We start from the raw sequence: 21378 nt of genomic DNA on the forward strand, positions 1-21378 counted from the left end.
CCCCTGTAAGTGGCACAGACCCTCTGAGTTTGGTGCTGTACTATCCCTATTGTGCATCTGAGGAGGCTGTGCTTCTAGTGACTTTCCCAAGGCCTCATGAGGAGTCCTGGAGGAGCTAGCCTTTCTTCTGTATGATTTCATAGCCTAAGCTCATCCTGGACTGACCTGGCCCCTGTGCTTGGTATGAGATTGAGGAGACCAAGGCACCCTGCCCGGATTGGGTCTAAGGCCAAAAGGCATTTGTTGCACCTTACATAGGAGGTTCTCTGTCTGAAAATAAAACTTTCCCAAGATGAAGATTTTTATTTTTAGAGAGGAGAATGAAGGAAAAAGAATCATCAGTGTTTGGGTGCCTCTTGTGTGCCCCACTCAGGGGACATGGCTTGCAACCCAGGCATGTGCCCTGAGTGGGAATCAAACCAGCAACCCTTTAGTTCGCAGGCTGGCAGGCAATTTGCTGAGCTACACCATCCAGGACTATTTTCCTAAATTGAAAGGGGAGAGGTGATTTGGCTGGGAGCCTCTGCAAGTGGAGAGTGGGAGCTGTACTCAGACCTGGCCACCAGAGGGCAACATAACCCTAATCTGGCTGGTCTGCCCAGACAAGTGTCTTAGGCCTGCTGTTGAAAGAGGAGGAGACAAGTGCAGATTTGTTTGGTCCTTTTTAGATCCAAAGTCGCAGGCTCAGTAGCAGCTCTGAGCTGTTCTTGGAGTAGTCAGGGTATGGCCAAAAGACCTCTCAGATTACATTCTAACTTCTAGAACTCCCCTTTCAGTCCCCACAGCACAGGCACAGATGAGCATGTTGCAGACAAGCATGGGAAACATTTCTTAATGTTGAGAAGTGTGTTCATTCCTTCTCCCCTTTTTGTGCCCTTTCATTTTATGTGTCACGTAAGACAAGAGGGAAGTGGGGTGGGGGAGTCTAGCAGGTCCTTGGTCCCTCCAAGTGCAGTTGGTACATCCCTTGTCGTAGGGCCTCTGAGCAGGCCCCTCTAGCACAGGTTCTCAGCGTTGGTTCTGCACAGGGCCCAGCAGGGAAGCCCTCCCACCTCCTCAGGCCTTCAGTACCCAACTGCCAGAGTCCTGGCATATGCCCAGCATCACATTGGTCATTTCAGGGCAGATAGAGGGGCTGGATGCAGCCTCTGCCCCCTGCACCTGGCAGTAATTAAAGAGGCAGCAGTGAAGGCTCTGGATCCAGAATGCAGACAGTTGGCTTCCAGTCCCAGCCAGCCCTGCTGGTGACCGCCACACAGCAGGCACCCTCTGAGCCTCATCTTTCTCCTCTTAGAATAGGGTGATACGTGTCCTGCATCCCCTCCCAGGATGGGCAGGGGCCCCAAAAGGCGGCATTTGTGGCAGAGTCTAGAGGTCTGCAGCAAGGAGTCCCAGCTTTGTCTGAAGTGCAACCACCTGAAGAGTGGAATCAGTCCCCATTCTGGGGCTTGTCCCCAGAGGTTTTGAGCTACTTGATCTGGAGTATGACCTAGGTTTCAGGGGAAAAAAACTTTAACTTTCCAAGAGATTCTCATGTGTTGTCAAGGCTGAGAACCACTGCCCTAAGTACCTCCAGGTGTGGTGGGTTATTCCGGTTTTAACTGGAAAGGCAAGAACTCTTTTTTTAAATAAAATATTTTACTTATTTTTAGAGAGAGGGGAAGGGAGGGAGAAAGAGAAGGAGAGAAACATCGATGTGAGAGATGGGTTGCCTCTCGTTCATGCCCCTGCCAGGGACCATACCCCTGCATGCAGGGCATGTGCCATGACTGGGAATTAAATCAGCAACCTGCTTTGTAGTATGATGCCCAGCCAACTGAGCCCCACTGGCCAGGGCGTGACAAGAACTGTTCACATGGAGTAACCAGAGGACAAAAGAACAATCTCCAAGGCTGAGGGACAAGAGTTGAGAGAGGCTGTGTCAGTGGGGGCATTAACTAGGAGAGACTCTGGGGGAGAACAAGGTGGTCAGGGTGGCTGAAGGGGAGGAGGAACTGGAGAGGCCCAGGGGAGGGAGGCAGCATGGGAGTTAATAGCTCCAAACCGCCTTTAACTGACAAAGACGAGGAAGGAGAGCTGCTGGGAGGGCCGACAGCCACTGCCACTTGGCTTGCAGCTTCCCCACACCAGCACAAGAAATGATTGCTGCTCAGAGGCCATAGAAGCCTGAGATGGAGCTGAATCCCCAGGGGGCTGTGACTCAGAGACAGAAGGGTGGGCTGTGCAGAGGGGAAGTTGGTGGTTCCTTTTCAGCCCAGCCAGTGGGCTCCACATCCTTTCACCCAAGACAGTTTGGGCGGGGCCCACCCTCTGGCCCCACGCACCTCCCGGCACTTTTCAGCATACTCTGCACCCCGGGCTTGTGCAGGGACGAGGGCAAGGCGTCAGGTAGTCATGGCGAGCTCCAGGTCCAAAGATTGAACTGTCATTTCAGCCGAAGTTGGCTGCTGAGCCTGAACACGGTCCGGATGTGGGAGTGTCACTTGGGGCTTTGGGTTAGCTGCAGCCTGCTGCAGGAGGTTCCTCCTTCAGGGCAGGTTCTGGGGTTCTGGTGGGCCCCCGGTCCAAAGGTTGATTTTGTTCTGGAGCTAAAACTGTCACATCATTATGGACTGGATGTTGTACCTTCTTAGGATGTACTACTACCTTCTGGGTGGCTGTGGAGGCCGAGCTGGGGTTTCCTGCTGGGATGGAGACAATTCTATCTTTTCAGAGGGCTGCGGAGGACCTCCCACTGGGTTTAGGTTTGACCCCTTCCGTGTACTTGGAGGATTGGCTGAGATCTCTTGTTCGGCTTCAGATGGTTCAGTCTCCTTGGAAGGATCTGAAGGTATCAAAACCCCCCAGAGCCACAGCTTTAACATGGGTATTAGTGAATGCTGAGCTCCACTGGAGCCTAGAGGTGAGACTGTGGCCTCGCGATGTACTGAAGATTGTGCTGCAACACCCGTAGGGAGCTTCGGAGGCTGAGCTGGACCCTTCTGCTCAGCTGGAGAAGGCTCTACACCAGGAAGAGGCACTTAAAGCTGAGCTGAGCTCTCCTGCTGGATTGAAGAAGAATCAACAGTTTCGGGAGGTGCTTGGGTGGATGCTGATCTGGAACCCTTTGGTGGACCGACAGAGGTTTCAGCGGCCCAGGAGACACTGCACGCTGAGCTGAGACCTCTTGTTGGGATGGAGAAGATACACATTTTTCAGGAGTCTGACCTGAAGCCTCCTCAGGGGTGTCTGATTGCTTCGCTGCAGCCTCCCGCTGGGCTGTGGAAGGTTTATTTAACCTCCAGGTGGTTGTGCATGTGGAGCTGGGGTGACCTGCTGGGTTCAAGAAGATCCTGCCTCGTTAAGGGGCTCTGGAGACTGAGCTGAGGCTTCCCGTTGGAGTGAGGGAGGTCAGCCTTTTCACAGGCATTTGAAGGCTCAGCTTCGGGGGTTTGCTGATCCGAAGGCCAAGGCTCGGTCACCCCGGGAGGACAGAGGTCAGCAGGACAGGGCCCAGGGCCAACTCAGGCTGAGCAGCTGGGACCAGCAGCCCCCACATCTGCCAGGTGAAGAGGAGCCTGCCAGGTGACAAGCAGAGGCCTGGGGCACAGCGAGAGACCCAGGCAAGTGGGGTGCCGGCACCACGTGCTGAGCCGGAGCCGAACAATCGACAGCTGTGTCACAACTGGCAGCTGTGTCATGAGTGCACCCCTTAGCCACCAAGCAGCCCCTCTCCCCATGCCTCAGGTCCCAACCTTTAGTTATGTAAACTTTATTAGTCTTGAGAGGGACTGCAGGAGAGTGAGCCCTTTCCCCAGAATCTCTAGAGACCAAGACGTTCTTTTTCACCCTAGAGAGAAGACAGCTGCCTCCCGCTGGGCCCCCCTCCCTGCTCAAAGTGCATCAGGGTTGGGCTGCACACCTTGGGGGCCCGGACTCCAGCAGCCCAGGGGTGGTGGGCTAGGGGGCTGTTAAAGGAGGGGGTCCGAGGGGTGGTGCAGAGCTTCCCAGGGAAGCCACAGCACCTGGAATCCCAGGAAGTTCAGAAGTGCTGGCCCAGCTCCTGCTATCTGGACTCTTCAGAGCTGAAATCTGAGCAACATTCTTTGTCCCCTTGGCCATACTGCTTCCAAGAAAAGTAGCTGAGCTGACCTACAGAATGGACACCAGTGGGCGACAGGAGGGGGGACACACTTTACAGTCTAAAATGTCGCCATTTCCTCAAATCCTCAGCGTCCATGTCTGATCCTTCGCTCACCTCTCAGCTAGACGGGGGCTACCGAGTCTGTGAGGACTCCAACATTTCTGTGGGTGGGGTTCGGGAGGGTGAGCGATTCAGTCTGGGAAAGAGGGTCTGACACCAGGTGAACAACCCTCTACGGCAGTTGGGAAAGAAAGCGTCCCCCTCCCTCCTGGCTCAACGCAGCCGTTAATCTAGAAAAGTGACGATGGCCCTTTGCAGAGGCCCCACCCTGTGTGCACAGAGGGAGAAGACACTCCGGGTGTTAAAGACGGCGTGTTGAATCATTTTCTTCAGACACCGCAGCTGGCGCCCAATTTGCTTCCCTTACAGCCCTTTTTGGATTCTCTTATTTTACTCCTTGTTTACTGTCGGCACAGCACAACCTCTAGCGTGTGAACTCCAAGAGAGAAGGGGCTGCATCTTATTCCCAGTGTCGAGCACATAACAGGTGTTTTTAAATGGGACTGATTCCAGGATTGGCCTCACATAGGGGATGTCTCTCTTTGTTATACTCAGGTTTCTGGAATCTTTAGCATCAATACTAAATCCCTTTTAATTTTTTTTTTTTTTTTTTTTTTTTTTTTTACAGAGAGGGGAAGAGGGAGAGAGAAAGGGAGAGAAACATTGATGTGAGAGAGAAACCAATCGGCTGCCCCTTGTACACTGAACCCATAGGCCTGAGCCCGCCACCCAGGCATGTGCTCTGACCGGGAATCAAACTGGGGACCTTTCCTTTCACTTTGCGGGAAGACGTCCAGCCATCTGAGCCACACCGGTCAGGGCTCCCCTCACCGTTAATTATTGAGTTAATTGTTCACTGTTAACTGTCCTGTACCCACTTGTGTAAAAGTGTGTCTATCATTTTACTGTTTGTTTATCCTAGGGGCCTCCCATATTTATCACCAGTGGATTTCACGTGCCCCCTTTCTGCCTCCTCTTTTGATTGTGATGTATAAAACAAGGTGCAAAAATGACGTTTTCCACAGCATTTTCTCAAGCTGTGGAGGTTTTGCTTCCTGGCAACTGTCACCAATTTGGCTCAAATAAACTCACAAAAATTCCCTACAGGTCTGGACATTTCTTATGCCGACATATGTCATACAACCCATAGGCTGAAATAACTTTTAATTTTAACGATAAAAATAAATAAAAGCCTTATGCAGCCAAATACCTCTAGCTTAAGCAAAACTAGTTGATTTTGATTTTGTATTAACACATTGTCAGCCAGCCCTACAGTAACATGTCATGGAGAACCTTACATAGCCATTTACATTTTTTCTCCTTAAAAGGAAGATACTTAATCTCTAGTGAATAAGCTTTTTTAAGTCTATAACTGTAGAAAATCAAGCTAGTGACATCAACCAGTGTCTGTACCATCAACAGCTATATTACCTACAGAGCACTCAATAGATGAGTATAGGAATGAGTTATTTCTTATACCAGGAATTGAATATGTTAGCGCTTAAGCTAACATTCTAGTCTATAAAAAAAGTACATTACCAACAAAGTAAATTCCTCCTTTAGCCTTCACAGTACAGCAGGATTCAAATCAACTGATCATTTCTTTTATATGCTTTTGGAATATTTTAAACCAGCCCTGGAATGTTTTAACTTCCAAAGCACACACACACACATACTTCCTGACAGCCTTCTTCCCAGCCTTTACTGTCTAGAAGTGCAGAAAAAAATTAGAACGAAGCTAGTGTTTAGCCTAAACAACTCACTGTCATGCACTATTAATCATTCTAGGCAAGTAGACATATTCTAAAAGTTTATCATCCCTTTTACCATCACCTTGAGAAGAAATGTGTTTCAAAAGGAAAATATCCAACAAGTTAAAACCACATTCAGTAAAGAAAATGCCTGGCAATAACAATATGAAATATTAACTGCTCCAAACAACTGTCTCTGCTGCTAAACACATTCACTGTCCAAACTGCCTGTCAAATCAGACCAATTTTTAGAGTCCCAAATCCAAAATAGTTGGGAGTTACCGCGCCCACTGAAGAACTATCAGAACTTCATCTGTTACAAGTTCTCCCCTGCTGACGATCATTTGCCCAACCAGTCTTCGATGAGCACGAACAAGTAGCAAGGCAAGTATACACAAAGTAGACTAAGGGTCATTAAGAAAAACAAAATGTCATATAAGGACATCAATATACAAGTATTTTTAAAAAGATTTTGTTTCAATTTAGGAGAAGAGAGAGAGAGAAACATCAATGTGTGGTTGCCTCTCATGTGCCCCCTACCGGGGACCTGGCCTGCAGCCCAACCAGGCATGCTCCCTGAGTGGGAATTGAACCAGCAACCCACTTGGTGCACAGGCTGGCACTCAATCCATTGAGCCACACCAGCCAGGGCACACATTTTTGGTTTTGTTTTAAAGGAAACCTAACCATAAATTATGATTTAACTCAGCACATACACAACTATTATCCTAAATATTTTTGTTACACCATCAAAGAGAAGTTAATGTTAGCTAAACTGCCCTCCCAAAATGCCCTGGGATAGTGTAATTAATTCAGTCTCCATAGGTCTTTCAATTCTGGGCTTTTGGTAGGGAGGGCCACATGTGATTTTTTTTCCTTTTAATGTTGATTTGAGACAGAAAAAAAGGAGAGAGACAGAAACATCAATGTGAGAGAGAAACATTGATTGGTTGCCTTCCATATGCTCCATGACTGGGCATTGAATCGGCAACCTAGATATATGCCCTGACTGGGAATCAAACCCTCAACCTTTCAGTGTGTGGGATGACGCTCCAACCAACTGAGCCACACTGGCTGGGGCCGCGTGTGATTCATTCCTTCCTTTCTTTTCTTTAGATTTTATTTATTTATTTTTAAAGAGAGGAGAAGAGAGGGAGAAAGGGTGAGAGAAACATCAATGGGAGAGAGAAATTGATCAGTTGCCTCTCACACGTGCCCCAAACACAGGCTGGGCCTGCAACCCAGGCATGTGCCCTGACTGGGAATCAAACCGGTGACCTTCCACTTTACAGGATGATGCCCAGCTAACTGAGCCACACCAGTCAGGGCCACATGTGACTTCTTAAAGTAAAAACTATAACTATAAAAGATGTACTAAAATCAAGTTGGCAAGAAATGAAAAGTGGCATGGTCCCCTCATGGTCACACAAGACACAAATACTTGACACAGTCCATTCCCCTTCCTTCTCCATCCGGCTCCCCCAACTCCTCCAGCACGGGCCCATGGTCCAGCTGCCAGGCAAAATAAGTTACCTTTTTCATTTGCTGTTAGGACAACCTAAATGCGGTTATTCCTGGTTTGATACTCATACTCCTCCAATATGTATTTAAGCATTTATTTTAAAAAACAGAGGCATTGGAATTTAACCACTTCTACTCCCCTAGTCTCTTAAAAAAGTGACACACCTTACTTTGTTAAGATCCTATTTCCTCATAAACTTTACTTTGTAAATGCTCTTAACACTAGAGTCTAATTTAGTTAATCCTGATTAACAAACATATAAAGAAATCTTGTAGGTTGTTGCTACAATTTATGCTCTTTTCACAGGTTGGTAAGATGCAACTATGTATTTAATACAAAGCAGCAAGTTGTGTGGTTAAAAAAAAAAAAAATGCGTCTCAGCCCCAGACTGGGGAAACGTGCTGTGAGGAAATTGGAGAGCAGTCACTATGGAGAAATTCATTACAGATCCAGAAAGGACTCTTAGGAAATGAGCTAAAAAGAACAAGTCATTTTCTAATGAACCCTCCTATTCGTCTGCTGTGTGACTCAGAAGCTGTTCCAAAAGTTCATCTCCAGCAGTTACAACCGCATGAGCTACTGCACGTCTCCTGCAGCAGGAGACAGGCAACTGTGCTTCTCAGGCAAAGCAAAGGGATTAAATGAGGAAAACACATGTTTCTATGATTTGTTACTTTTATTTATTTAAAGAAAGGTATTTTAAAAAAAACTCCTAGCCCTGGCTGGCGTAGCTCAGTGGATTGAGCACGGGCTGGGAACCAAAGTGTCCCAGGTTCGATTCCCAGCTAGGGTACATTCCTGGGTTGCAGGCCATAACCCCCAGCAACCGCACATTGATGTTTCTCTTCTCTCTCTCTCTCTCTCTCCCCCTCTTCCCTCCCTAAAAATAAATAAATAAAATATTAAAAAAAAAAAACTCCTCACCCGAAGATATGTTTTTATTGATTTTAGAGAGAGAGCAATGAAAGGAGAAACATTAACTGGTTGCCTCCACCCCAACTGGGGACAGAGCCCAAACCTAGGTTATTTGCCCTGACAGGGGATTGAACCTGCAACCTTTTGGTGTATGGGAGGATGCTCCAACCAGCTGAGCCACCTGGCCAGGATGGCTTTTGGTTCAGATTTTACCAAAATGACTTCAAATGGGATGGATGACCACATTTGCTTTGGTTTTCTGCTTTGCTTTTTAATCAGCCATTCACCAGCAACTGTGGCAGCAGCCCATAAACACTCAAGAAGAAGAACAAACACAGGACCAGACAAGGCTCCCCCACGAACCCAAACTGATCCGTTTCCTCAACACAACTCTGAAACCACAGGGCTCAGAGTGCCAAGAGAAGCCTGGTGTGTAGGCACCTGTGTGCCACGTGGAAGAGAAGAGGCCACGCGCGGAACCTGACATGCTCAGGGGAGGCCTTCATGGCAGCCTCTCGAATTCAGGGACCTAAAGTAACCACAGAGGGTGGTCGGAAATTAAAACTTTCTAACAAAAACAGTTTAATGGTGGGTAGTCCTGTCCTAAGCTGGTATTTTTCCCTAACAAAGGTCAATCTTCACCTTAACTGAGCCTGTCTGTTGTCTTTTTGCATCCATGATGACATACCTTTGGAATGTCGAGTTTCCTTTTCCAGAGCCCTCAAAGCACAGGCACCACCCCAGGGGAGACCACAGATCCCCTCATTGTTATTGTTATCCTGTTAATACTGTTCACAATCCTGTATCTACCTCTGTAAAAGGTGGCTATCTTTTGCTTTTTGCAATCCCCCGGGGTTTCCTAGCTTTGCTTCCTACCTCCTCCACGATCTATCACCAATGGGTTTCAGGTAGCCCAGTTACACCTCCTCTTTTGGTTGTGATATATAAAATAAGATGTAAAACTGCCATTGTTCAGAGCATTTTCTCAATTCATTGAGGTTTTGCTTCCTGGCATTGTCAGTTTGGCTTAAATAAACTCACAAAAATTCTCTACAGGTTTTGAATGTTTCCTAGCCACAACCTGTCTAAATCCTTAATTCCTTTTTAAGGGGCGCTGGTGCTAGAAGCGGCAGCAGCTACTGCTGCCGTCCCTACACGAGCTCAGCGGTGTCTTGGGTATTCCCTCAGCCTGGGCAGCGGCCCACCTGCCCAGCTGCTGCCCGGGCGCCAGAGCACAGGCCCCCTCGGTGGGTCCGGTCGTCGGCGGTGGCGGCAGGGCCGGGGTAGGGAGAACCCAGGGCTGCTAGGCACCTGCCCCTTCTGGGGAGCGGGAGGTGAGGTTGGTGGTGGGCGCGGGGGGGCCGATTGGGTGGGGGGGGACCGGGGGCCCTGCTGGTAGAAGCAGGCGGAGGGAGAAGGTCCATCCGCATTGCTGGGGCCCCACTCCCGATCGCCTTCAGTCACCATCTCGGTTTTTTTCCTCTCCCTTGGCGACTGGGGATACTGACAGCTGCTCCTCCAACGTGGCCACGAGAGTCACACCGCCCACGTGCCAGGGATGGAGCAAGGCCTCTGGCGGCCGCTAGGGGGAGCGGGGCTTCCTTCCCGGGTCTCTTATTCCCGGTCCAGCCTTCTTGGGGGAACTGATGCTGAAGGAAACGAAGGGTATCATGGAGGGGGGCTGGGCCACCCTTTCTTTAGGGGAGGAAAAGGGAAAGGTTTTCATTATACAGATCACCACGTCTTTCAGTGGGGGCCCATGTAACAGATACTTTACTGGGGCTTGACCAGAAAATTACATACTAGATGATTAAGATTATGTTTTTGGTAGAGGGTGAAACTGCAGTTTGATGAGGCACTAAATCTAGGTTTGTTGTCATGGGCTTTTAGCACGAATGATGCCATTTGGGGCCTGTGTTGTTTTTCCGTTGTTGTTTTTAAAAAGATTTTACTTATTTATTTTTAGAGAGAGGGGAAAGGAGGGATAAAGAGAGGGAGAGTAACATTGACGAACCGCCTCCCACACGCCCCCAACTGGGGACCTGACTGCAACCCAGGCATTTGCCCTGATGGGCAATGGAACCAGCAACCTTTTGGTCCCCAGATCAATGCTCCATCCACTGCACCACATAGGTCAGGGCGGGCCTATGGTTTTAACACTCTATATCTAGCACATCTAGATAGTGTGAATGTGCTAGATAGTGTGGATTAACCTATAGTAATCTAAAATGATATCTCCCTACAGATCCTCTGTAGGTTCTTAATTGTTTTCATATCCAAACAATCTGCATGCCAGAGTAGCACATTTTGGGATGACTTGTTCTGAACCCCTACAATTGTATTTACAATTTGTTATACTTATTTTTTCTTCTACAAAGGCTTTACCATTTATTTGGGTATTTTGGTGTTAGATCAAGAAGTAGACTACTGATGATAAATTGATGCCAGGATCTTTTTCAGCTATTAAAAAAGAAAATCTTACGAATGCCCCTGTTTTCAAGAATCTTTTTTTATTTACTCGTCTTAAAGCAAGAATTTTGGGGGAACCAAGATCATTAATAGAATGTAAGAGTTGGAGGTTTTTATTTAGTTAAAAAATCCCTCATTTTACAGATAAAGAAACAGAAGAGAGTAATGTGCTTCAGGTCAGAGACAAGAACCACAATATTTTAAATAATCATTCTTCATTTTACTTCTGTGGGAGACTTACTCTTGCCAAATATTCTCCCTGGGCTTGGGGTTAATTCTTTTGCATTTAAACTATGACTCTTGGAGTAGTTTGGAATGTGTGGGATGAAAGGGGAACAAACTGGGCCTTCTGGAATTCAGCTTCTGGTCTTCCTAAGACTTTTAAGTGATAACCTACAGCCTTTTCAACATCCCCTTATTTTAAATAGACTTGTAAGTCAACAAATATTTCTTGACTGCCTATCGTGTATCATGGGGATTGCATTTTCACAATGAAATGAGAGAGGAGCCTGTCCCTCAAATATTTGACTGATAAATTGGTACCCCTTATGGCTATGTGTTACAATAGGGAAAGTTCTCTCTTGGCTAGACAGATGGATGGGTTTATTGTTTTAGCAAGTTTTAACTCCTCCATCAGTAACAGTTCTTTGCATTTCCCAGAACAAGGGCTAAGACGCACTCTGGCATCTTTCATTTTTGATGTGGATTTTCTAATTATGCCAGACCTTCCTGAAGGCGGTCCTTGAACGGTCTTTTCTGCCCGAGTGAAAGGCACTGGCAGGTGTTCAAACTTCGCCTCTAGTTGGGGCTTCTTCGAAGAGCCACAGATCTGACCACAAAGCTAGGTGACAAAGGTTCATGACGGGTCCTCTTCAGGCTCCTACCCAGGCGCCGCAGCGCGCCTGCGTGCGGGAGCCCCTTTGTTGCTCCGCCGCTGGAGTCTAGCTGCGCCTGCGCGGTGGGCCGGCGCCGACAAGTGCGCCGCGCCGCCGGCACCGGCTGGGGGCGAGCTGACTTGGAGCAGCCGGCGGCGTCGTTGCGACCACAGCAGCGGAGTTCGGAGGCCCCAGAGCGGGGAGACTTCCCACACCGTGACTGAGATGTCGTCCACTGCGGCTTTTTACCTTCTCTCCACCCTGGGAGGGTACTTGGTGACCTCATTCTTGTTGCTTAAATACCCGACCTTGCTACACCAGAGAAAGAAGCAGCGATTCCTCAGTAAACACATCTCTCACCGCGGAGGTGAGAGGGGGTCCTCAAAACCCGATGGCGGAGATGCGGGAGGCATTCCCCCCCACCTTTGGAGCTCCGCAAAAGGCTGGCGGGCGGAAATAACGTGAGGATTTGAGGAAGAATGGGCATGTGTGAATAGGGGGCTCCTCCGGAGGTGAAGGCGATGCGAAGGGGAGGTCTCCTGCGGGGAGGAAAGGGGTCCTGAGACAAAGCCAAGGTGAGGATCTCTTGAGTGCAGCGGTGTCAGGGATTCTCAGGAGGAGGAAGGACCAGGTGAGAATGAAGGGTAGATGGACAGTTTCTCGGCGGCGAAAGAATGATCGCGCAGCGAGGCACAAGGTGGGGAACGCCGAGGGAGCCGTGGGGTGGGGGGCGCACATCCGGCCGGGGAAACGGGAACGGACTGCGCCCAGTGAGCCAGTGATTGAGCCTGGGGGGGAAGATCCTGGGCCACAGTGATTCAGGACCGAGGAACTGCGTGAACCTGGAGCGCGCTGCAGCCCAGGTGTCTGCAGTCCCTGGTGGCCAGTCCCACCCCCCACGCCATACTCGGAACAAGATAATTAATAAGAGAGGAAAACCGAGTCTCTGAGATGGGCACACTTTCCAAGGTTACAATTAGAGCTTGGCCTGGATGGCACGGAAACTGGAACGTCCAGGTTCCCAAGTCTGCAAACATTGTACCTGTTTGTTTGGTTTTTTTAAAGCCCCACCGTGCACCCTAGCAATGACGCGTGGATTCCCAAAAGACAAGAAGAGGATTGAGTTTGTGACAGGACAGTATTGTGTGAAGGAAACAAAGAAGTTTCTTTGGGAGAGCTGTCTTGCCGAAAGGAGGCTAGATAGTGCACCCTCTGATTGCCCAGATAGCAGGCCAAATCTTGGCCTCTTCATTATTAAGTGTCTGTTTCATTCCAGGCACGATGTACATACATAAAATGTGAAAATTTCATGGGTTATTTCAATCAGTGTTAACTTTTCTTTAGAGGTGAACGTTAAACAGGGTTAAAATTGCTTGGAGTTTGCAGCCTCCTATTGTACTTGAAATGGTAAATTTCTAAATTTACAGTCTAAAACTTGATTTAGTACCGTAACTGCTTTTTAAATGTTATAGAACTATATTAGCGTTCTTCTGTATAATTTTATCAGTTACACATAGTACTAAAAAGTGACTTCAGTGGTTCTCCTTGTCTCCCACTCATGAAAAGCATCAAAGGTTTTAAGGGGTCACCTGCTAAATGCCATGTTATTTCTCATTCGGTTTATCTGTATTTTAATAGATACCGTTAAACTCTAAGATAAACATAGGACTGCTAGTGTGCCTTCAACCATGAAAGCCCAAAACCAACTTTCAGTGGTGAAGTTGTGGCTGCAGAAGCAAGTTTCAATGGCGATAGTCCTGGTCTGGAGACGGGCAGTACACACTGCAGTTGTGTTTGCCGACTTTGAAAAAGCAAAGTGCTTACTAAAAGCCCAAACCAAAACAAAACTAGATCCTCTAAAAAGCCATCTAACCTGTCATTATGGACGATCCACACTTTATTTTGAAGAAATAACCTTGTTAAATATATTCAGACTCAAAATCTGTTTTACTTTACTTGCATGATGGGCTAAAGCCCTGTAGTAAGTTTCAGTGTGTTAATGCTTAATACGTTTTTGTGGAGCATGTACATCCACCAATACAGTTGAGTCCAGAGTAATAGAGGAGATATTTATTTTAAAAAAACATTTTGTAGCTCAAGATACTAAGTTTCTGGAAAATAATAGACTAGGAAGGAGTTACCTCCTTGCTTGCTTTTTATTTTTTTCCCTGGACACTGATAACAGCAATCACTAGTCTGTGCGTTTTACTAACATTTGGGCTAATACTCTAATGTCCCTAACTACAAATAACGGATATTTCTCATGAATCAGATGTATGACTATTTTGAGGTTGAAGCATTGATAGCTATATGTGCTTAAAGTATGTACACCTGAATTGCTACAACTTGAAACTATGAACGTGTACCGTTCTCCATTATGTCTGTCCGATACTGGACCTAACCACTAGCTAGCCTTGGGAATCAGCCTGAGTTTTCCTTATCTGTAAATGGAGAGCATTTGCCTTGCTTCTCTTTGGGTTGTTGGGAGGATTGGGTGTAGAAAGCACTTTGAAAATTGTAAAATTGAAAATATAAGCATGGATATAGGGCATCCATATTTGCATTTTGCATTAGAGCTTTGAGTTGGTTGAGAAGCTTGAGATCACCCTATACTTATGTTTTCAAAGTTTTAGTGAACTCTTTTGCCTTTTTAAACATGGATTGTCCTTGAAAGTAGAAAATACTTATATTGCATTAGGATATATTAATACATCTGCTTCCATTACTAGACTGTGAATTCCTCAAGGCCAGGTTTTAGATTTTATTAATTCTTTTGTCTCTAGCTTCTAGTTCAGATACTAACATATAATTAAAATAATAGCTTATTATCTGCTAGTTATCTACTAGATGCTAGATGTTTTCCATGGGTTTCTTAAATTTATTTGACCAAGAACACATTTTATAACTTCCATATATTGATGAAACACCAATAGGACCAAGGATATACCCTTTGGATTAAATGGGGAGCAAGCAACACTCTCAAAGGCCATTTTCTTAATTTTTCTATGAAATTATGAATTTTATTAATATTTTCCCTAATTGCATAAGTAACTCTTGTTCATTGTAGAAAATCTGGAAAACATAAAAAATAGTTCCTAAACTTTACTGGGCATAATCTCTGTTAACAATTTGAAGCCTGTCCTTTAAATACTTACTGTCTTGCATTTGGAATTATACTGTATATACATTTATTTCAGGTGGACATAGGATAGCAAAGAAATAACTTAGCTTAATACTCCCTAACCTGTGTCTGTGGGCCAATCGAATTAAGCAAAAGGCTATTCATTTTTATATTTTTAAAAGATTTTATTTATTTGTTTTTAGAGAGAGAGGAGGGGAGGGAGAGAGCCAAGGAGAGAAGCATCGATCAGTTGCCTCTTGAACTCAGCTGCCTCTTGAACTCAGTTGCCTCTTGAACTTGCCACAGCCTCGGGACCAAACCGGAAACCCAGGCCCATGCCCTCACTGGGAGTCAAGCTGGTGACCCTTTGCTTCGCCAGATGACCCCCGAGCAAGTGAGACACACCGGTCAGGGCTGAGCAACAGGCTTTTTAAAAAGAGGTCTATTTTTTAGGGTTTAGTGGTCAAAGAACTGAAAAAAATCACCAACTGACCAAATCTTAACCTTCTTTCCTGATCTTTCCTTTCACCCTTGGAACCCTGTCAGAGTCCTGTCACAGTCTGGGCCTTCTGCCACAGATTGATTTGGCAGGTAATAAGTGTTGTTGTTTTTTTTTTAATCCTAACCCCTAAGATATATTTATTGATTTTAGAGAGAGAGGAAGGGAGAGAGAGAGAAACATGGATAGGCTGCCTTCTGTATATGCCTGACTAGGGATAGAATCCGCAGCCTAGGTATGTGCCCCGACTGGGAATCAAACCCACAACTTTTTGGTGTGTGGGACGATGCTCCAACCAGTGTAAGCCACACCAGCCAGGGCAGCAGGTGATGAGTTTGAGGGTAAAGATTACGCTTGGATACTGGCTCTCTTGGGTCCTAAACTTTACTTGGTTGTTCAAGGAGAAAATTAATGCATCAATTTGAGTCTCAAAGTGCCACTGAAAATAGCATTCTGCAGTTGCAACCCGAAACTTGTTCCGCCTCAGGATATCGATTCTTTCTCTTCTGCTTTTGTTCCCTCATTCCTTCTTTCAGGGAACTCTTCCTTGCTCGTCACTGAAAATTTGGCCAGCTGGCTCACTCATTCCTACTGATAACTTAGCAATGTAGTCATTTATCACATTTAATAGTACTTTCCTATTTAATAAAACAAACTCAAATGTACTTATTTTCAGCAATAGAGATGTGTGTATGTGTATACACATACCCATATGGCTTTTAAACTGTACACAAATTTAGAAAAAAATAAATATATCACTATAGAAAAATTATTGAAATCATGACAGGATACTATCAAAAATCATTTATCAGTGAAGAGAGCATGCATGTGGTGGCTGGTTGGTAAATGCTGCTTGTGTATCAGTATACAGTTCGAATATCATCTTGTGCTTCTATGCTATTGACATAATCTTTTTCTTATATATGCAAATATAAATTTTGCAAGTTCTTTTCCCCTTGAAAGATGGGACCCATATTAAGAAATGTTCTTTTGTATATACGAACTCTAGTCCTTACAAACTCTTTATGCCCTTACATAAATTATATGCACTGTTACCAAGGTGCGCTGTAAATGTTGAGTGAACAAATGAATTTAGAAATGAAGAAGGGACCTACTTTGTTGTGTGATTTACTAAATAACTCCATTTTGAGTTGAGATAGGATCATATATTCAAACATTTTTAAAAAATATTTTATTTAGCCCTGGCTGGTGTGGCTCAGTGGACTGCGCGCTGGACTGCAAAGCAGAAGGTTGCTGGTTTGATTCCCTGTCAGGGCACATGCCTGGGTTGCAGGCCAGGTCCCCAGTAGGGGGTTTGTGAGATGTTTCTCTTCCTCTCTTCCTCCCTCCCTTTTCCTCTCTAAAAATAAATAAATAAATAAAATTTTAAAAGATTTTATTTATTTATTTTTAGACAGAGGGGAAGGGAGGGAGAAAGAGAGGGAGAGAAATACCCATATGTGGTTGCCTCTTGCGCACTCCACACTGGAGAACCTGGCCTGCAACCCAGGCATGTGCCCTGAGTGGGAATGGAAGCGGTGACCCTTTGGTTTGCAGACCCACGCTCAGTCCACTGAGCCACACCAGCCAGGGCTATTTAAACATTAAGATATGTGTTATTTGCACTAAGCTGTCTTTGCCAATATCAGAAATTATTTAATTTTGAAGGTTGTTCTTTTGTGGCTAATGCACACTTATATTTGTCATTGGTTTATAAACATCACACACACATATACATGCATGTATAATGTACACAAAGATATAAATGATAGTGGTGCTTGGAGCTTAACTAAAACAAGTCTGCAATGTTTACTGAATGTGTATTGGTATATAAAACATTTGGGAGTTCAAAAGGAAACTGAACAGATGTTTCCTGCCTTTTAATCTAATTAAAGCTGCAAAAGAGAACATTCCCTTTATTTTTCCTATCCTATAAGAAATTAACCAATCACAGAATAATTATGAAGCACTGTATAAGGCAGGAAAAGTTAATATACAATGAAAGCTTAGGAAGTAAATAGTGAAGCTGTAAGTAAAGTGAGTCGGGAATTTTCAGAGAAGGTTTTCTCAAAGGGGGAAAATGTGAACTGGTGAGGAGGGAGGCAGGAGGAGACAGCTGAGGAATTACAAACAGATTGCATTAGGGCAGCATGCAAAATGTATGATGATACTCATTCCCTTCCACATTTAATAATCAACTTCATAACTAAACTGTTGTTTATATGTAGAGTTGGTTATTTGTAAAGCCAGGCATTGTTTAAGCTGCTTATTGGAAGAAGAGACATTAATGGCCAGCATGCTTCTAGGAATGACGTGATCATAATTGAAAAGGAAAGGAATTTAAACCATTTCACCAGAGAGGCACTAACACCAAATAATTCCTTGGAGAGGAGTAGCATACTCTTAATTAATCCCTTAGTTGCTCACCGGGCTTTCACCGTATGCATCTAACAAGTAATTTGTGGGCACTGTCATTGTGAAGCTTATCTTCAAGCTGTACAGACAAACAGAAGAGTGTGGGAAGAAGGACCGAGAGGAATCACTCACCTGGAATGCCAAGCACTGAAGCGGTGTGGCCAGACCGGCGGCAGCACCGCAGCTGCTGCAGTCAGCCGGGAAGAGAGTGGGGTCTGAGATCGCGCTGCTTGTGTGTGAGTCCCCGTCCTGCTTCTCGGCCAGGCAACCTGACCTTTTTTTTTTTTTTTTTTTTTTCTTGAGATGGTAATACTTACCATGGTTGTGGGGTTTTAAATGAGATATAAAGTTCTCTGCACAGGTTTTAGCTTCTGTTAATTATCAATACCTTGACCACCTTTTCAACATTGTATTTAGTATTGGCTGTAAAATATAAACTTATAATAGATAAAAGATGGTAAGTAGTAGTGTTTGCATGCTTGACTTCTTAGGTTTAAATGAATTACAGTTAAAATTAATATGGAAAACAGGCAGACTTTGAATTTAAATATTAGTAGAAATATTTATTTATTAACTGTGGGAAAATTTATTTCAGGGTACCAAGTCTCTATCCTATATTTTTCTTAACTCTTTCCCCCCAGATTAAAAGGTCACAGCCCTGGCTGGTGTGCCTCAGTGGTTTGAGTGCTGACCTGCAAATCGAAAGATTACTGGTTCAATTCCCAGTCAGGACACATCCCTGGGTTGCAGGCCAGGTCCCCAGTTGTGGGTGTGTCAGAGGCAACTAATTGATGTATCTCTCACGTTTCTTTCCCTCTTTTTCACTGCCTTCCCCTGTCTCTAAAAGCAAATAAATAAAATCATTTAAAAAAATCAGAGAAAAAAGATGTATATTACAAAGCCCTTGCTATTGGAATTCGAGGAGGCTAATAAAAGATATTGCTTACTTTCCCTTGGCAAGTTTGGAACCAATTAAAAAATAAAATACCATCATCAGAAAGATGGACGTGAGAGTACTAATAGAGCTGATGTTGGACTCTATAATCCTCTCTCTAAACTGAACTTAATACTAAAACTGGAGGCCTTTTTCTCACATGGGTAGCACCTGCCTTGGCAAACTTTCTGTGTAGGTGAGCAGAAATTTGTTCCTTCTAAGGCTGGGCCACTGCAGATTGAGAGGACTGTGAAGGATTGGGTCACAGGTGGACAGACTGCACTGTCCCCTAAGTCACTTCTGCTCCCGAGGGGAGAAGTGGGAGTGGGAGTAAAGAAGAGTTAGAAGTGTTCCCTCCGTTCTTTTCCCTTCTTGGGGACTGGAGTGGAATTTTCCTTCATTAGGTAGAAACAGGTCATAAGGGTCAGATGTTCCCCCTCAGTTCTTGCCTTCAAAAAGCATTCTTAGGCCCTTGCTGGTGTGGTTCAGTGGACTGAGCACCAGCTTGTGAACCAAAAGGTCACTGGTTCAATTCCAGTCAGGGTGCATGCCTGGGTTGCAGGCCAGGCCAGGCCCCCAGCTGGGGGTCTGCCTGTGAGAGGCAGCGGATGGATCAATAAATGATTGATGCTCTTCTCCCTCCCTTCCCCTCTCTCCAAAAAAAAAATCTTTCTTAGGGTTTAGTTGAATATACGTGAATACAAAAATCATAAAACTTGGAACATTTTTTAAAAACATTTTAAAAATTAGGTATAGCATACATGTAGTTAGTAGAACTAATCGTAAGTGGTACAGCTTAATTAAAAAAAAAAATGTGTGTGTGTATACACATACATCCAAGTAGCCACCACTTGGATCAAGACATAGAACATTTCTAGAATAATATAAGATTCCTTCGATTCACTCCTCCATCCCCAGAAATAACCACTCCTCTGACTTTTGTCATCGATTATTTAAGACAGTGGTTTTCAAAGTTTGGTCTATGGACTCCTGGGAGTCCCCAAGACCCTTTCATGGTTCATCAAGGTTAAACTATTCTCATAAGATATTATTTACCTTTTTCACTTTGTTGACATTGGTACCAATGTTGCAAAAGCAGTAGTGGGTAAAATTGCCGTCTCTTTACTGAGAATGAAAACAGTGGTGCTAAGTAATAATATACTTTAGTAGCCATTGTAGTCTTCATCACCACTCACTCCCAGTTTAAAAACAGGCAGTTTCACTTAAGAGTATATTCGATGTGTTAGTAAAAATCATAAATTTTGTTAAATTTCAACCATTGAGTACACACAACTTTTAAAATTTTTTTTTAAAGATTTTATTTATTTATTTTTAGAGAGGGAAGGGAGGGAGAAAGAGAGAGAGAGAGAAACATCAATATGTGGTTGCTGGGGCCCATGGCCTGCAACCCAGGCACGTGCCCTGACTGGGAATCGAACCTGCAATGCCTTGGTTTGCAGCCTGAGCTCAATCCACTGAGCTACGCCAGCCAGGGCACAACTTTTTAAATTTTTAACTATATTTTATTGACTATGCTATTACAGTTGTCCTGATTTTTCCCACTTTGCCTCCCTCCACCCAGCACCCCTACTCCCTCCACCAATTGGCCCACCATTGGTCATGCGTATAAGTTCTTTGGCTACTCCATTTCCTATACTGTACTTTACATCCCCATGGCTATTCTGTAACTACCTATTTATACTTATTAATCCCCTCACCTCTTCACCCCTCCCCCCCATCTGACATCTTTCCTGTAACTAACTTTGTTTCTCTAGCTTTTAAAGTTTCTCTTTATCTTTAACCTTTGGCCTTTTAATAATGATGTGACTTGGAGTGGGCCATTTTGTATCTGTCATAATTGGGAGACTCTGCACTTCCTGGATTTGCATGTCTGTTTCCTTCACCAAATTAGGGAAGTTTTCTTTTCACTAGTTTTTCAGATTCCAATTTCTTGCTCTTTCTCTTCTCCTTCTAGCATCCCTATGAGGTGAATGTTGGACCTCTTAAAGTTGTCCCACAGGTTATTTACACTATCCTTATTTTTTTGGATTCTTTTTTCTTCTTGTTCTTTTTTAAGATTTTTAAAATTTATTTTTAGAGAGAAGGGAAGGGAAGGAGAAAGAGAGGGAGAAAAATATAAATACGTGGTTGCCTCTTACACATCCCCTCCTGGGGAGTTGGCCTACAACCCAGGCATGTGCCCTGATTGGGGATTGAACCAGCAACCCTTTGGATTGAAATCCATGCTCAATCTACTGAGCTATGCCAGCCAGGGCTTCCTTCTTGTTCTGTATGGTTGTTATTTGCTTCCTTATGTTCCAAATCATTGATTTGATTCTTGGCTTCATCCATTCTACTGTTGTTTCATGTAAATTGCCCTTTGTTTCACTTAGTATATCCTTCATGTCTGACTGTCTTTTTCATGCTGCTGAGGTCTTCACTAAGTTCCTTGAACATCCTTATGAACAGTGTTTTGAACTCTGCATCTGATAGATTGCTTATCTCCATTTCGTTTACCTCTTTTTCTGAAGTTTTGATCTGTTCTTTCATTTGGGCCATGTTTCTTTGTCTCCTCATTTTGGCAGCCTCCCTGTGTTTGTTTCTATGTATTAGGTAGAACTGCTATGACTCTGTGTCTTGGTAGTGTGGCCTAATGTAGTTGGTGTCCTGTGGGGTCCAGTGATACAGCCTTCG

General features: G+C 44.9%; 1 protein-coding gene across 1 annotated transcript in view; it reads left to right on the plus strand.

Moving 5' to 3' along the window:
• The first annotated feature begins 11795 nt into the window (after nucleotides 1-11795).
• Nucleotides 11796-21378, plus strand: part of GDPD1 (glycerophosphodiester phosphodiesterase domain containing 1) — a 42055-nt gene continuing 32472 nt past the window's right edge. The window contains exon 1 of the mRNA XM_028521576.2: nucleotides 11796-12082. Coding sequence (XP_028377377.1) covers nucleotides 11941-12082 — 142 coding nt within the window. The 5' untranslated portion in view covers nucleotides 11796-11940. The remainder of the gene's footprint in view (nucleotides 12083-21378) is intronic.

The sequence above is a fragment of the Phyllostomus discolor genome, chromosome 8, assembly GCF_004126475.2.
Source record: "Phyllostomus discolor isolate MPI-MPIP mPhyDis1 chromosome 8, mPhyDis1.pri.v3, whole genome shotgun sequence".
In the NCBI taxonomy this organism is placed as follows: Eukaryota; Metazoa; Chordata; class Mammalia; order Chiroptera; family Phyllostomidae; genus Phyllostomus; species Phyllostomus discolor.